Consider the following 15,781-nt stretch of genomic DNA (forward strand, 5'->3'; position numbering starts at 1 on the left):
TGCTGACATGCTGCATCCTCCTAATACACAGAGACACAGACATCAGCTGCACAAGTACCTGACATGTTCTGCTATAACATGCTGCAGCCTGGAGCTGTTGTATCTCTCCTATACACACGCACAGGCTGCAGGGGGCGTGGCCTCCAGAACCAGGAAGCACATGGAGCAGCCATCACACCATTATACAGGCTGTCAGTCATGTACCGGGGGTGTGGCTGTGCCTCCCACTCATGAATAGAGTGGACAGCTTGAATATGCTAATGACTCATTGGACATTTCACAGGTCATTTGCATACAGCTTTAGGACCTCATTGCTTAAGTTTACAGGCATGTAGAGGGACAATGAAGGGATAGAGGCAATGCTCTCTAATGGCAGTTTATGAAAATATATTTAGTTTAGGGGAGCTCCAAAGACAGACATAGAACTATCCCAAGGAGCTGCCAAATGATAACCCCCAAAATGTAAGAGGAAAAAAAAATGTAACTGGTACGTCTTATTGCGCAATGGGGTGAATCTTTGTGGAGCTGACGGAGATCGGTGAGTGCAGTGCTTGGCAATTTCCGTCAGCTCCATAGAGCTCCATAGAGCTTAAGGACGCAGGGTTTTTCGGCCGATTTCTCGCTCTCCAACTTCAAAAATCCATAACTTTTTCATTTTTACGTGTACAGACCTGTGTGAGGGCTTATTTTGTGCGTAACAAATTTTACTTTCCCGTGATGTTATTTATTTTAACATGCCGTGTACTGCGAAGCTGAAAAAAAATTCCATATGTGGAAAAATTGAAAAAAAACGTCACGTGCGTCACGTTCTTGTGGACCCAGTTTTTACGACTTTCACTCTTCGCTCCAAATAACATGCCTACTTTATTCTTTGGTTCGGTGCGATCGCGGTGATACCAAATTTATATAGGTTTTATTGTGTTTTAATACATTTTCAAAAATTAAACGAATGTGTACAAAAAAGAAAAAAAATTTTTTGCCATCTTCTGACGCTAATAACTTTTTCATACTTTGGCGCACGGAGATGTGTGAGGTGTCATTTTTTGCGAAATGAGGCGACGTTTTCATTGCTACCATTTTGAGGTCTGTGCGACATTTTGATCATTTTTAATTTCATTTTTTATGTTATGTAAAAAGGTGTAAAAGTCGCATTTCGGACATTTGGGCGCCATTTCCCGCCTCGGAGGTCACCGCCGACTGTAACCGGTTTTTTATTTTGATAGATCGGGCATTTTGGGACGCGGCGATACCTAATATGTTTGTTATTTTTACTGTTTATTATGTTTTATATCCGTTCTAGGGAAAGGGGGGTGATTTGAACTTTTAATATTTTATTAATTTTTTTTTTTTTTTAAACTTTTTTTTTTCTTTTTTTTTCACTATTTTTTAGACCATCTAGGGTACATTAACCCTAGATGGTCAGATCGCTCCTACCATATACTGCAATACTACAGTATTGCAATATATGGCATTTTTGCAGGTCATACATTACAAGGAGCCACTGGCTCATTGTAACGAACCTGCATAAGCCATGTAGCCTCGTGTCAAAAGAAGACCCGAGGCTACCATGGTAACCGATCGCCGCTCCCCGATGACGTTCGGGGGCGTGGCGATCGGAAAAAAGATGGCGGCGCCCGCGCGCCGCCGTCTTTTAAACGCCGCGGGCGACTTTGTCGGCGGCGTTGAGAGGGTTAATAGCCGCGATCGGTGCAAGCACCGACCGCGGTTATTAGCGGCGGGGGTTTTGTGCAAAATGCAAAAACCCCCACCTCTGTATGAAGAGGACTCAGCCCGTGAGCCCTCTTCATACATCCCTTATACCTCTGCGCCGTAGAGCTACGGCGCAGAGTGTTAAGGGGTTAATGGAGCAGAATGGTCATGTGCGGCTGTCTATTCCACTAATCTGACGGAGCGATGAGGGGTTCGACTGAGGTACGTCGGACCCCTCATTTTCGTGATCTGTGGGGGTCTCAGCACTAACTTTTGGTCGTGGGAAAACCCCTTTAAAGTACCCTGAATCATCACTTAGGTTTTTGACGTCCCATATTTATTTTTTTTACTAAAAGGTAAGTACCGTATATACCCGTGTATAAGCCGAGTTTTTCAGCACAAAAAATGTGCTGAAAAACGTCCCCTCGGCTTATACACAAGTCTTTTACAAAAAAAAATTACCCACTTAAAAAAAATAAACTTAAATACTCACCCTCCGATGTCAGCGCGGCTCCCCGATGTTGGCACGGCTTCCAGAAGTCAGTGCGGCTCCCCGATGTCAGTGCGTCCTGTCTTCTTTCTTCTCCGCGGCTCCTCTTCTCTCTTTTCTGTCATGGACGCGGCCTTTTTTTCTTCGTGGCCGCGCATACTATGACGTCAGCAGTGGTCGCGTCATAGTATGCGCATGCTAGAAAACATGAGAAGAAAGAAGACAGGACGCGCTGACATCGGGGAGCCGCGCTGACATCGGAGGGTGAGTATTTAAGTTTATTTTTTTAAGGGCCGTGGGGGCAGGCTGGCTGTATACTACTAGGAGCTGCTGTATACTACTAGGGGCTGCTGTATACTACTAGGGGCTTGCTGTATACTACTAGGGGCTGCTGTATACTACTAGGGGCTGCTAAATACTACATGGGGGCTGGCAGGCTGTATTCTTCTGGGGGCTGGCAGGCTGTATACTAATGGGGGCTGACAGGCTGTATACTACTGGGGGCTGACAGGCTGTATACTACTGGGGGCTGGCAGGCTGTATACTACTGGGGGCTGGCAGGCTGTATACTACTGGGGGGGTTTGACCAATGCATTTCCCACCCTCGGCTTATACTCGAGTCAGTAGTTTTTCACAGTTTTGGTGGTAAAATTAGGGGTCTCGGCTTATACTCGGGTCGGCTTATACTCGAGTATATACGGTAAGTAATACAATAGGCAGGGCCAGCTCCAGCATTGGGCACATCTGGGCAAATGCTGGGGCCCAGAGCTGCTGTGGTGCCCACATAAGGCTGTGCATTTTTAATGCTGCCACGTGAGTTTAGTACAAAGGGCTTTACTGAGGCTCTGTCGTCCAGGGGGTTACTGAAACCTGGAGCCGACCCTGACAATAGGTACAAGGAGCACATAAGAAAATTTTTTTACTGATTATAGGTCAAAATGATAAATAACCACAGAACACTTTTTATAGTGAATGGAAACTCCAACTAAGCAGTTCCCATGCAAGAAACAAGTTATACATACCTGGTGAGATGTAGAAGGTTTTGAATAGTTTTTTGTCTGTGGTTAAATCTCTAACATCCCTGGTGATATTTATCAAACGTCCAACAACCGGGGGAATTCGTCGAAAGTCCAGGATCCTTTATGGAATGAAAGAAAAAAAACGAATGTTGGTGGCAAAATTATAGCACCCAAGATATAATAAGGGCCAGTTCACATCTTTATATATATATTTTTTACATCAATTATTGTGACCCAAAACCAGGTGTGGATACTTTACTTCTGACTTCTGATCTGGGCCTTGATATGAAGTACTTCCCTGTACTTTAGTCACAATGAATAGATGTAATCACACAGGTTATTCTGCTTGCGATCAGTAAGGGGGTCATGTTTTCCACCGTATGTTGCATGTTCTAGCACGAGGCCATGTTCACATGCTTCGTTTTCATTGTATTTGGAGAAACAATCCAAACATTGGAAACACAATGCAATCAAAAATCACTATGAGAACACAGCCTGAGGGGGTAAAAATGGTGTTTTAAATATGTGTTGAGAATATGCCATGATGTAAGAAAGCACCAAAAAATTGCATGTATAAGAAGCATAAAGCCATGACCGTATGATATAGAGTCAACTAGAAATTGGAGGGATGAAGCGGCACTGTGAATACGGATTCTATCCGAGGGTAGGGTGCAGGCCTGTAAAGTTCCGACTCAAGGATCCCAAACATCCAGTAAGCAAAGAATAGGAAAGCAGCATTCCGTGACAATTAGGTGTTTATTTCACCAGTGGAGATTACTTTCTCCACTGGTAAAATAAACACCTAATTGTCACAGAGTGCTGCTTTCCTATTCTTTGATATAGAGTCAATATATCATCCATGGTAAAAACACTGGCAACTATTCTGTTGTGATGTAGTGTGGAAGTGTAATAAATGAGATTTAAAGGGTTTCTCAAACAAACAATTTTCCAATTTACTTTCTGTATTACCGTATATATACTCAAGTATAAGCCGACCCGAGTATAAGCCAAGGTACCCAATTTTAACACAAAACTGGGAAAACCTATCGACTCGAGTATAAGCCGAGGGTGGGAAATGCATTGGTCACAGCCTCCCAGTATATAGCCTGCTAGCCCCTGTAGTATATAGCCAGCCCCGTGTAGTTTATAGCCTGCCAGCCCCTGTACTATATAGCCTGCCCCCTGTAGAATATAGCCTTCCAGTCCCTGTAGTATATGGCCTGCCAGCCCCTGTAGTACATAGCCAGCCAGCTGCTGTAGTATACAGCCTGCCAGGCCCCTGTAGTATATAGTCAGCCAGCCCCTGTAGTAAAAAAAAAAAAATAAATTAACACTGTACTCACCTTTCCGATGTCCCCCATAGGTTCTCTTCTGCTTCCGATGCCGCCTCGGGTCCTTCCGTCCTATTCAGGTTCTTCTGCTCCTCTTCGGCTTCTCTCGGGGGGGTCTGCTCCTCTTCGGGTCTTTATGCTCGGCCAGCACACAAAATGATGTCAGCTGCTTGCCGACATCATTGTTTGTGAGCCGCCGGCATCGCGAGGGGACCCGAAGAGGAGTGGAACTACCCGAAGAGGAACCGAAGGACCTGAGACGGCACCGGAGCATCGGACGCAGAAGAGGACCTAAGGGGGATGTCGGAAAGGCGAGTAAACTGTTAATTTTTTTAATAGACTCGAGTTAGGCAGGTTAGGGTTTTTCAGTACAAATTTTGTGCTATAAAACTCGGCTTCTACTCGTTTTACTATCATTCAACAGAAAACTTTATTGTTTACTTCCTGTGGATAGAAATAGGTCCCTGGTCATGTGATGTCACACAGGTGCACAGCTCATTACATCACACATCTGTGATTATTCTCTGTGCACCTGTGGGACTTCACATGGCTCTGGACTGTTTTTTATCCACAGGAGTTAAACAATAAAGCTTCCTATAGAACAGCAGCAAGGAAATCTAGAAACAGCAAGGAATTGATATTTTTGAAACTTGCATAACTTTTCATTATCCAAACAATATTGATTATTTACTGCAAGTGAACGACCCGTTAAGGTGTTAAGGATGAGGACACATGCAGATATTGATCTTGGATGTGAAAAACCTGCGTTCTCTGCGGAGGATTCGGGTCTTCCGGCGATTCACTAAGGTAGTTCCTCCGACGTCCACCAGGTGTCGCTGCTGCGCTGAAGTTTATCAGATTGCACTGAACTTCACGAAGCCGAGATGGGTGCCGGTAAGCGCGTGTCAAGCAACACTTTTATTTTTAAATGTGGCGGTTTTTCCGAATCTGTCGGGTTTTCGTACGGCCACATCCCCGATTTCCATTGCGTGCATGCCGGCGCCGATGCGCCACAATCCGATCTCGTGCGCTAAAATCCCAGGGCAATTCAGGGAAAATCGTCGCAAAACGAAAATTTTCGGATAACCCGTCGGAAAAATGCGATTCGGGCCCTAAGTAAATGACCCCCATTGTGTCTTCTTAAAGAGTCCCCACCCACAATTTTACACTGACCAGTGTAAGGCTGGATTCACACGACCGGTGCCCGCCGTACCGTAGCACGGCGGGCACACGGCAGCGCGCAGGGAGAGGAGGAGGGGGAGAGCGCTGCTCACCCCCGCCCCTCTCCATAGGGATATATGGCGCACGGCGCCGTATGCCCTGAAAAAATAGGACATGTCCTATTTTTTCACGGGGCACGGAGCATTACGGTGCCGCACGTGTGTTGCACCGTACCGCTCCCGTAGGGCGCCCCACGCCCATTGCCGTCTATGGGGGACGTATATCGGCCGTATATACGTCGGCCGTATATACGCCCCCCTTGCGGTAGTGTGAATGCAGCCTAAAGCAGCAGTAGGAGCTAAAGCAGCAACTAAAATTGTAAAGTAAGGGGTTGATTTTTATTTTGTAAACATCAAGGAGATTGTAACTGCGTGCTCACAGATTATCACCAAAGAACTTTACTTATTTGAGATAATATACAGCATTTCTATTACCATAGATTATCATTCTATTACAACATTCTGATATTTGATGTTACCTGTCCAAGTGGAATGCTGCTATCTCTGAATTGTGCCTCTCAAAATCCGAGAAGTAAAAGAAATCTGGGGGCGTCTCTTGATCGCGCTCCTGTCTGGTAAATAACAGATATAGAGGTTAGACAGGGCAAATATAGAGATGTTGATCTTGGTGGAAATTTTTAGGATATTTTCACAGATGCCACAGGGTGTGTTCACACATTCAGTTTTTCTGATGCGGTTTTTGAAGCCAATAACAAGTATAGATTACAATGGATGAAAACATATCATTGAGAGGTGCTACTCCTCTTCTTTTGTACTCCACTCCTGGTTTGTGCATCAAAAACGGAATATGTGAATGCACCCTTACCGAGCCTTCGTTTTCAATGGGTGTTTTCACGTTGGCTTTTTCTCAAGGATCTGTTATCGGTGGAAAAAACCTGTCCATTGTTTTTCACTGAGGTGGATCAAGGAAGGCAATAGAAGTCTATGGGGCAGATTTATCAAGCTGTCTGAAAGTCAGAATATTTCTAGTTGCCCATGGCAACCAATCACAGCTCCCCTTTAAAATATTCATGAGCACTGGTAAAATGAAAGCTGAGCTGTGAATGGTTGCCATGGGCAACTAGAAATATTCTGACTTTCAGACAACTTGATAAATCTGCCCCTATGAGTTTGATGAGACTGGGAAACCAGGTGTTCTGTTTTTTAACCAGATCCGGTGGGACAGTCCCAGATTTTGGGCTCTGCCCCACTGTTCCGTCTAGTGGGAGGTATGGCCCGGGATATCAACTCTATCGGGTCCAGGATGCTGACAGAGTTGGGTGAATTGCTTTGGTGATACAGAGAGCCATCAGTTCTCCGCATCACCACCGGGTCTCTGCAATGTCTATAGGCAGCGTCATCACAACGAGCTTGGCTGGCGCGGTAGAGGAAGAGGCAGAGTGGCAGCGTGGGAACGAGGAAAGGTGAGTACAGAGACAGAGAAGGAGGCACAATAAAGGGGGAGCACAGATGAATATGTACAATAAGAGGGGGAAGTGGGGGACCATAATAAGACGAGAAATGGGGACCAATGAAAGGGGAGGTGTGCAGAGACTGGTTCATAGTAAGAGGGGGAGCAGAGAAAGGGACCACAATAAAAGGGTAGGGGAAATGAGTAATTGTACCGCATAACAATATATAGTATAAGAGTCATTATTAGTCATTAGTTTATTATGCAAAATCATTTGTGGCACACTATGTGCGCCAGTCTTTTAATTCCTCTTTATTTGACCCAAAGGTTAGGAGGTATGACTATGGAGGTCTTTAAATCTTTTTGTTACTGTGATGTGACCGGTTAATACTAACTTCATAGGCTTGAATAGAGCCTGTCCATAGTTTGGGAAGGTCATAAGAAGTTTAAGCTGTGTTCCGCCTGGTTTCTGAACTGCAAAAAAAAGGAAACTTAAATAACAAGATTATTCTTCACTTTTCAACTTAATCTAACACCTTTTTCACATTTGTACTTTGTTTTTTAGGCCCCTCATGCAGCTTCTCAGACATTAGTGGGCATATTTATCACGGACTCGTCAGCACTTGCGATTATTCAGCCCTCTCCATCCCCTTTATGAAGGGGGTGGGGGGCGGCCAGCCGTGCAGAGGGCATAGCCGGCCGGGAGTGGGCCGTCGCGGGGCGTTACTGTCCCCGCGTCAGCGCACTCGCTGCTGCCAGCAACTTTTCACAATGAACACTGTGAGGCAGCTTGCTCCAATATATCAAGAGGCTGAGGCCTATGATAGTGTATGATCATCCCGCCGCAGTGTTTTTGCAGCTTGATACATAAAGAGGCTTCAAACATTTATTTACCTTTCCAAACCAGTCTTCTATTACAAGACCGTACAGTACCGTAAAACTAAATATAAAACAGGCCAATATATGCATTAGTGCAAGCCACCGCATGGCTCAACCAATCAGGTAACAAGAGTGTCTAGTGCTTAAACCGCAGGGTTTAGTCAAAGACTTTTCTTGTCTACTTCTTTACCCATTTTGTTGCTAATATTAACTCATTCAAGAAAACCTGTACTAGTCACCACCTGCAAGAGACTCGGAGCCACTACATAAGTTGCTTCGGTGGTACCTATGGGATTTCTTAGTACAAGTTTACACAACATTAGGTATTTATGTGTATTACACAACATCAGCATATTTGTTCTTTCTAAACCAACTTGTTTGACGCCATTATTATTTTCTTGTAATATATGAAGATATTGTTTTTACCAGAATTGAGAATACGCTGAGTAGACATCTCTTTAAGCAGGATAGGAATCAGAGGGTCTTGTCGTGGATATAGCTCATAGCGGTTTATTCCTATGTGGAATTTTAACCATGTGGGATAAGTGTCAGCAGCTGTATCTCCGGTAGGAAGCACAAACTCCACTCCAGCACTGACCCTAAGAAAGAGACATACACAGAGGAGTAACCTAAAGATGCTCTTCCCTGATCATTTACTAAGGGGCCGATTCGCGTTTTCCCGACGTGTTACCCGAATATTTCCGATTTGCGACGATTTTTCCTGAATTGGCGCCGGCATGCACCCGGCGGAAACCCGGGTGGGGGTGGGGGGGGGTTGCCCGTAAGAAAACCCGACGGATTCGGAGAAACCGCAGCATTTAAAAAAAAAGGGTCGCGGGACACGAACTTACCTTCACCAAGTATAGGATCATGAACTCCGGCGGGCAGCTTACACAAGTATTTGAGAAGTGTCTGTGCAGCTATTGTGTCGCACACAAGCCTTTTTGTGGAACAGCTGCTTTGGCTTCCATGCAACACAAATTAGGCGGCGTGCAATCTGAGTGATTCGGACCGAGCGCTGTATTTAACTTGCAAATTGTGTCACACGCCATATGTTAAAGGTGCACCAAAAAAGATGGTGTACTCCTTTGGGCCAGTGCAGGGAAGCGACAGATTCATCTTAGTGAAACGCCGCACGCAGAAGTATACATGGAAATAGCAGTTTTAGTGCAGTTTCTGACTTTCTAAGTAAATTTGCCCCACAATCTGCACCTGCACTGTTTAGTAGTTAGTACATGCTCCACCATCTAAAGATGACTGGTGGTCATTATCAGGTTAAACCTGCAGCATGTCAGGGCGCATTCACACGATAACTTGCGTTGAGTTGTGCGTTGCATTTTGCCACATTCCACTTCAGCCTTAATTACACAATAAGGTTACATTGCGTTTTAGCAGATGCAGTGGAAACGCAATGTAACCTTAGCATGTGATCAAGGCTGAAGCCAGTGGAAAGTGGAAAAAAACGCAACACAACGCGGTGCAGCGCATCGTGTAAATGTGCCCTCAATGCTGCAGTATTTCCATGTAGTTAATTCAGCAGTTCAATGGGGGACATGTATCACTCATATTGCTTTCTCTTTTCATTTTGTGCAACTTTTTGTGAGACTTTTCACAGTTTGAGACTTTGTAGGTGCAGAATCAAGCAGCGTACCAAAGTTAGCTGCCTCCAGGATGTAATGCAGTGGCCGAATTTATGTTTGTAGCCTAGATGTTTGTTCAACTTGTGAGACTTTTGGGCTCTTAAATTGTCCCATTCTTGCACCTCATAAGTCCCAAATCAGAGCATACGGGACCCAGACTGAGGCCGGTTCCACACTTGCGAGTGTGATGCGATGAACTCGTATGTCACATGTATCACAAAGGGACAATACTTAAGATACATCGCAATGCTTAAGTAGGCCAACTTCAGGAAACTTGAAAAAGTGGCAGCCGAAAAACTATGATACATGTGCGGTTATGGCCTTAGGGTGATGCCACACATGGCGTTTTGAACGCGTTTTTGGTCCATTTTTAAGGAGTCTGTTAAAAACCGCAATTATCTTAATTAAAACTGGTCAAAAACTGATGCATTTTAAAAAATGCATGCGTTTTTGGACGGACTGCATAAAAACGGAACAAAAATGGGTTCAAAACGCCATTTGTGGCATCACCCTTAGGTGAGACACATTTGCCTCCGCAAGTACAGTAGTTCTCAGCTCAAGTCAGTTCATTCATACATTTCAAGTTTTCAATATGCATTAGTGTTCTTAAATGTATCGGTGTCTGTTGAATGCTGGCAAATAACATAATGATTGACCTGACAATGTTAGCAGAAAGTTATTAATTTCTGAGTCATTCCATTGACATTTGTCAGCAAGAGTATTTGTTAGCTCAAAGCACTTGACCAAACATACTTAAAGGGGTATTCCCATTTTAACAAATTAATGTTGTTTGTATTATAAAAAGTTATGCACTTTTCTGATGTACTTTCTGTATCAATTCCTTGTGTTTTTTTACATCTCTGACTGTTGCCATTCTATAGAAAACTTATATGTTTAATTCAAGTGGATAGAAATCTGCCCATGGTCACACAGGTGCACAGCTTGTTACATAACAGAGCGTAATCGGAGCTGCGTGATACTAATAAGCCGTGCACCTGTGTGACCATGGTCAGATTTCTATCCACTGGAAGTAAACATAGAAGCTTTCTCTAGAATGACTGCAAGCAAAGATCTAGAAAACCATGAGGTATTGATACAGAAAGTATATGGGAAAATTGTATAACTTTAAAACATACAAACAATTTTACTTGGGGCAGTCTGTCTTTGGAGCTTCGCTGCCCATCAGATTCATTAAAGTAGCCTTGGACATTTAATAAATGTTCTTATGCTCTATAAGTGTCTGGGATTTTTTATTCAAAAATATGCAAAAAAGGCAAACAATCCATCAAAGGTTGCAGCACATACACCAGCAGGGGGCTGGTGTGGCTATGGGACTTTTTAAAATGTCGCAAAGCATGAATCTGGCTTTGCACGGTGTCACACTTTTTTACACCAAAAAAGCCCAGCAAAAAAATGCTAAAACTCTGAAACGACATTTAACTCCTCACCTAATATAAAAAAATAATACCTCTCATATTAACCTGTAATCTGTAGTTAGGGTAGGTGCCTGCAATTTTTTTTTTTTAGGCAGTTGTAGCCATATCCTGCTTACCTTCAAATTTGACTAAAGTACAGTTCACCATCTATAGGGAGGTACTTTAAATATAAAATATGAAATATATATATAAAAAAACGAGAATCTATGATTGGCACAAAGTGAGTATAAGGCCGCTTTTACACTGGTCTGTGATCAGTCCCTGATCACGAACATAGGAAGCGACGTGCCACGGCCTGATCAGTCTCCAGCATAGTGAGCTCTGTGCATAATATTGATATATGATGCACATAGTTCCTGTTTCCCTATTGTCGGCTCTGCTACATATTGCAGAGTAATCAGTAGGTGGCACGGTAGTTCTCACATCCGTGATCACGGCCAATGTGAAACCAGCCTAAATGTTAAAGGGCTTAGGCACTTTTCCTCATGTTTTTTGTAATGTGTGTGTAAGTATGTTGGGATATTAGGTAATTTACCCATATACATCTATTAGTTCTGCTCCGCTTTCTTCATATGTAAAGTGAGGCCTCCTGTCTGTTACCTCATCAGCCAGACATTCCTTAACATAAAATGGCCGCAAATGGAGGCTCATGTGATATCTAACTGTCCATGATCAATCGCCCTGCCAGGACCTTACGAATTAATTAACAGCTTATGCACCAATTTGGATTTTCTTATAACTGGAAGTGTTCACCAGGATATAACTGTTTATGATCTATCCTAGTTAGAATATACCAGGTGCCACTTCTGCATCTCTTCCCATTCGGAGCCTACCAAGTAGGAAAAGCAATTATTCCCTTTAATTGTTCTGATTGGCTGGGATTTTGGAGGTCTCATTCCAATGATGATCTACCCTTGACAAAAAAGCTTTCACAATAAGACACGACTAGAGACGAGTGAATCTATAAATTGGTTTGTAGTTTCTACAAATCTGGCAACTTTCAGGCACTGTATCTAATCCGAATTATTGAAAGGGCATCAGAACTTTTTATGAAAAAAAATCTGTGTTTTAGAAAACTAGAGGGGGTTATATACCAATATCTAGGACAATTTGGGAAACAGCGATTTTAACACAAACTCAATCTTTTAAAATAATTTGACAAAGCTACTACGCTTAGAATGTTGGATAATTCGATCATCTCTACATCCAGCCCTTGACTGTTAAAAATCAGCTCCAATGTGTGGTTGGAACTGGAAGCAACTTTCTCGAACTATAAAAGAGTAGAAATAACATATGACAAACTCCACACTGAAATCAATAGATTTGGATACATATTCAAGCTATTATGAACGTATAAGTATTCTTAATGGAGAACCCTTTCCTATATATGTAACATTCCCTTATCGGGTATTTTACGAATATTCCTCACCATTCCTCGCTATCGCTGCCTCTCAGTGTGAATCGTTCTTCAGCATTAACTCGAAAAAGTTTGTCCTCTTCCTTGATTGTTGGCATTAGGGAATTGTAGAGAGGATGTTGGAAAAGAGATTCTAGTTTTGATCCTTGATATTTTTTCCATGAAGAGTTAAAAATTTTTGGACTGCCTTCTAAAGCTTTCAGCATCTGACTTCCATCCACGGAGGACCCATTGCTGCCACTAAAATCTTGCAATGCCCTTGCAAGTGGTGATTTCTTTACCATGTGTGTCTTGGCTCTTGGGTGGTTTTCATGTGGACAAGAGCATGAAACTGTAGTAGAAAAAGAAAAAACATCCAGAGCAAAATGCAGAACAAAAGTTAGGAAGAGCAGCGTCAGGACCATGAACTTGAACCTCCTGTGAATTGAGAAATGTAGGCGTCGAAACATTTTTCTTTCAGATCCTGGAAAATAAATCTTTAAAGTTTTGGGTGAGTATTTTCATTTGAGATACAGAAACATCATTCCAGATTCAGATACTGCAGCAAGTAACGACAATGGATATGGACAGAAAGAGGACAACTATTCATTGTCAAGTTATTTGAGAGCTGTGTCAATAGTAATAGACCAGACTCGGAGAGAACAAGGGTCAATCAATAAACGTAGCTCCTGTCAATATTGTACTTGCAAGAATTTTGGAAACAAAAATGCTAAAAGCACCTATTAACAAATAGTTATACAAACAGATCAACATTTCCAGGTATGAATAACTTTGTATGCAAAATAAAATTGTTAGCTATATTCATCAGATACGTCTGGATTATCCACATCTGGAAAATGGAGAAACCATTAGTGAAATATTTGTTGACAGGTTGTATAAAATATACTTCAAATATGTTATTTATGGCTAATTTTATAAAATGTCAGTCATCAACACTATAGAAACAGCTCTAACAAGCGGAGGTGCACTGTGAATATCCTCTCCATATATATCTTGTTTAATCCCTGATCTGAGTGGATTTGCTAAAAAAACAATGATAAAATTCAGGACCTTGGGAAAGCTGGGTGCATACTGGCTGCTGTGTTTCAAAGAGCTTCCTGAACTGTCCAGACAGGACTAATCAACCTGAGCGGGATGACCTGTACACAGCAACTGGGGAATGGACAACACACAGTGAATACAGCTTTCTATGAAGCAGTACATAATTAGGGTAAGAGAAGAACCGCTGGGACAGATACAGGAGTGACAGAGACTCATTTTCATAATTTTATAATTTTTTTTTTTTCAGCAAAACCACTCAGTTCAGGGATTAAACAAGATATGTTTCAGCTACAGTGTAGCTACAGCATTCTCAAGGTATGTTTGGTTCACAATGCATAAAAACAAATGGTCGATTTCCTTTCACTGTGTGACAGAATCCTTCAAATTAGCAACTTTGACTTGGGTGAGACATATAGATCCATTGGTTTAGGTAAAGAAAAAGTGTCACTGAGGCAGATTCACACTTTTGCTAAACAGCCATACAAATTAAACATAAAGAGTTATTGACAAAATAAAACTTCTGAGAGACCGGTAATACTATGATGGAGCAGATGAGAGACTGTCTTTTAGGCGACTATACACGGTAATGTAAAAAGTTAAATATATATATATATATATATATATATATATGCATAAAAAATTATAATATTTTATTTTTTAAATTATATCTTACGTAAAATAGTGCTCTTATATTTGGTATCACCATGTATCTGTATATGGTTACATAGACTCATGAGATGGCCATAAAACAACTTTTAATTCTCTTCTTCAGGGAACTCTAGAAAATGTCTCTTAAAGCAGTCTGTGACATACTATGAGACTAGAGGTCATCACTGTGATTGGCTGCATCAAAGAGAACCCGTCAGTAGAAATTGACCTAATACGTCTATGGGGGACATATATACAGCGTATATACATCGGACGTATATACGTCCCCCATACGGCAGTGCTTACACTGTGAGCTCTGCTACATCTCACAGATCTATGCCTGCCTCCCCCGTCCATCGGATCACTTATCTTCTTGTAGTTTGCAGCCCCTTTTTCTGCTCACGATCTCCTGGCAGGAAGTGATCAGTGTATGTGTCTCTGAGCTCCGTGCAGGGGGTGTGGCTACAGACTATAAGCAGAAAGAGACAGAGATCTCATCTGCACACTGCAAATACCAATCCAAGATGACGGCCCCGAGCCAGTCGTGTTTAGGGGCAACTGAAATTGTATACAGCAGGACTGATAGAGACAGGTTGGACTAATATCTGTGAAATGCTGCATTTTTGTTAATTACATTGAATTAGAAACTTTTCTTCGTGGGAATAGCCCTTTAACAAATGCCAAACCATGTTTCTTTCAAGTTCCATAGTGTTAGCATTATTCACAAATATCTACTTTGAGGGAAAACGTAAATCGGTTGTATAAAGTCAAGGGTTTTGAGAGCTCAGCACTGAAGTCAAGCTTCCCTGTCTCTGAACGTCCCCTTTACTGTGAATGATGGCCCTGTGTCCAGTGATGTAAGTAACTGACTCTCTAGAAGTCGTGACAAAACCTTTACTTACTATTATATTTTTCTGTCTATACTGAAGACTATCTGGGTGTCCTTCTCTTCTGCTGACTGCTCTTCTCATGTGACATACTCCAGCCAGGAATAAAATCTATGGAGTGGAGGAAAACACATTTATAATGAGCTTTAATAGAAAAAAATTGCTATTGTGTCTTCATATCCTGATGACTACAACAGTCTTATTCCTCCATTAACCCCTTAATGACTAGGCCTTTTCCCCTTTGAGGCTTGCTTTCTGTATCAACTCTTCCAGGACTCTTCCCTGTCTTAGTTTTTGCATTTCTATTTTTCGCTCTTCTCTTTCCAAAAGCCCTATCTTTTGATTTTTCCCTTATAAAGCCATATGAGGACACATTGCGCATCCTAGTGGTGCCACTTATTATTCATGTATTGAGAAGTTGGGAAAAAAAACACCAAATGAGGTGGATTGACAGAAGAACACAGAATCGTTATTTACACATTCGCTTTGTTTTTATCGCTTTAACTGTACAGTACATGTGACACCTCCCCTTTATTATCTGGGTACAATAATGTACACACCAAATGTATATAGTTACGTTATGGATGATAATATATGGGGAAGAGGGGCCTTTAGTCACTTATGGGGTGATCATATATGTGGAGGGGGGCAA

At 42.3% G+C, this 15,781-nt stretch overlaps 1 protein-coding gene across 1 annotated transcript in view; it reads right to left on the reverse strand.

Moving 5' to 3' along the window:
- Nucleotides 1-13,152, reverse strand: part of LOC140104035 (extracellular serine/threonine protein kinase FAM20C-like) — a 33,310-nt gene extending 20,158 nt beyond the window's left edge. The window contains exons 1-5 of the mRNA XM_072127374.1: nucleotides 12,566-13,152; nucleotides 8,487-8,659; nucleotides 7,577-7,655; nucleotides 6,250-6,342; nucleotides 3,223-3,338 (exon numbers count right to left, since the gene is read on the reverse strand). Coding sequence (XP_071983475.1) covers nucleotides 3,223-3,338; nucleotides 6,250-6,342; nucleotides 7,577-7,655; nucleotides 8,487-8,659; nucleotides 12,566-13,002 — 898 coding nt within the window. The 5' untranslated portion in view covers nucleotides 13,003-13,152. The remainder of the gene's footprint in view (nucleotides 1-3,222; nucleotides 3,339-6,249; nucleotides 6,343-7,576; nucleotides 7,656-8,486; nucleotides 8,660-12,565) is intronic.
- Nucleotides 13,153-15,781: the final 2,629 nt, after the last annotated feature.

The sequence above is a fragment of the Engystomops pustulosus genome, chromosome 10 (assembly GCF_040894005.1).
Source record: "Engystomops pustulosus chromosome 10, aEngPut4.maternal, whole genome shotgun sequence".
In the NCBI taxonomy this organism is placed as follows: Eukaryota; Metazoa; Chordata; class Amphibia; order Anura; family Leptodactylidae; genus Engystomops; species Engystomops pustulosus.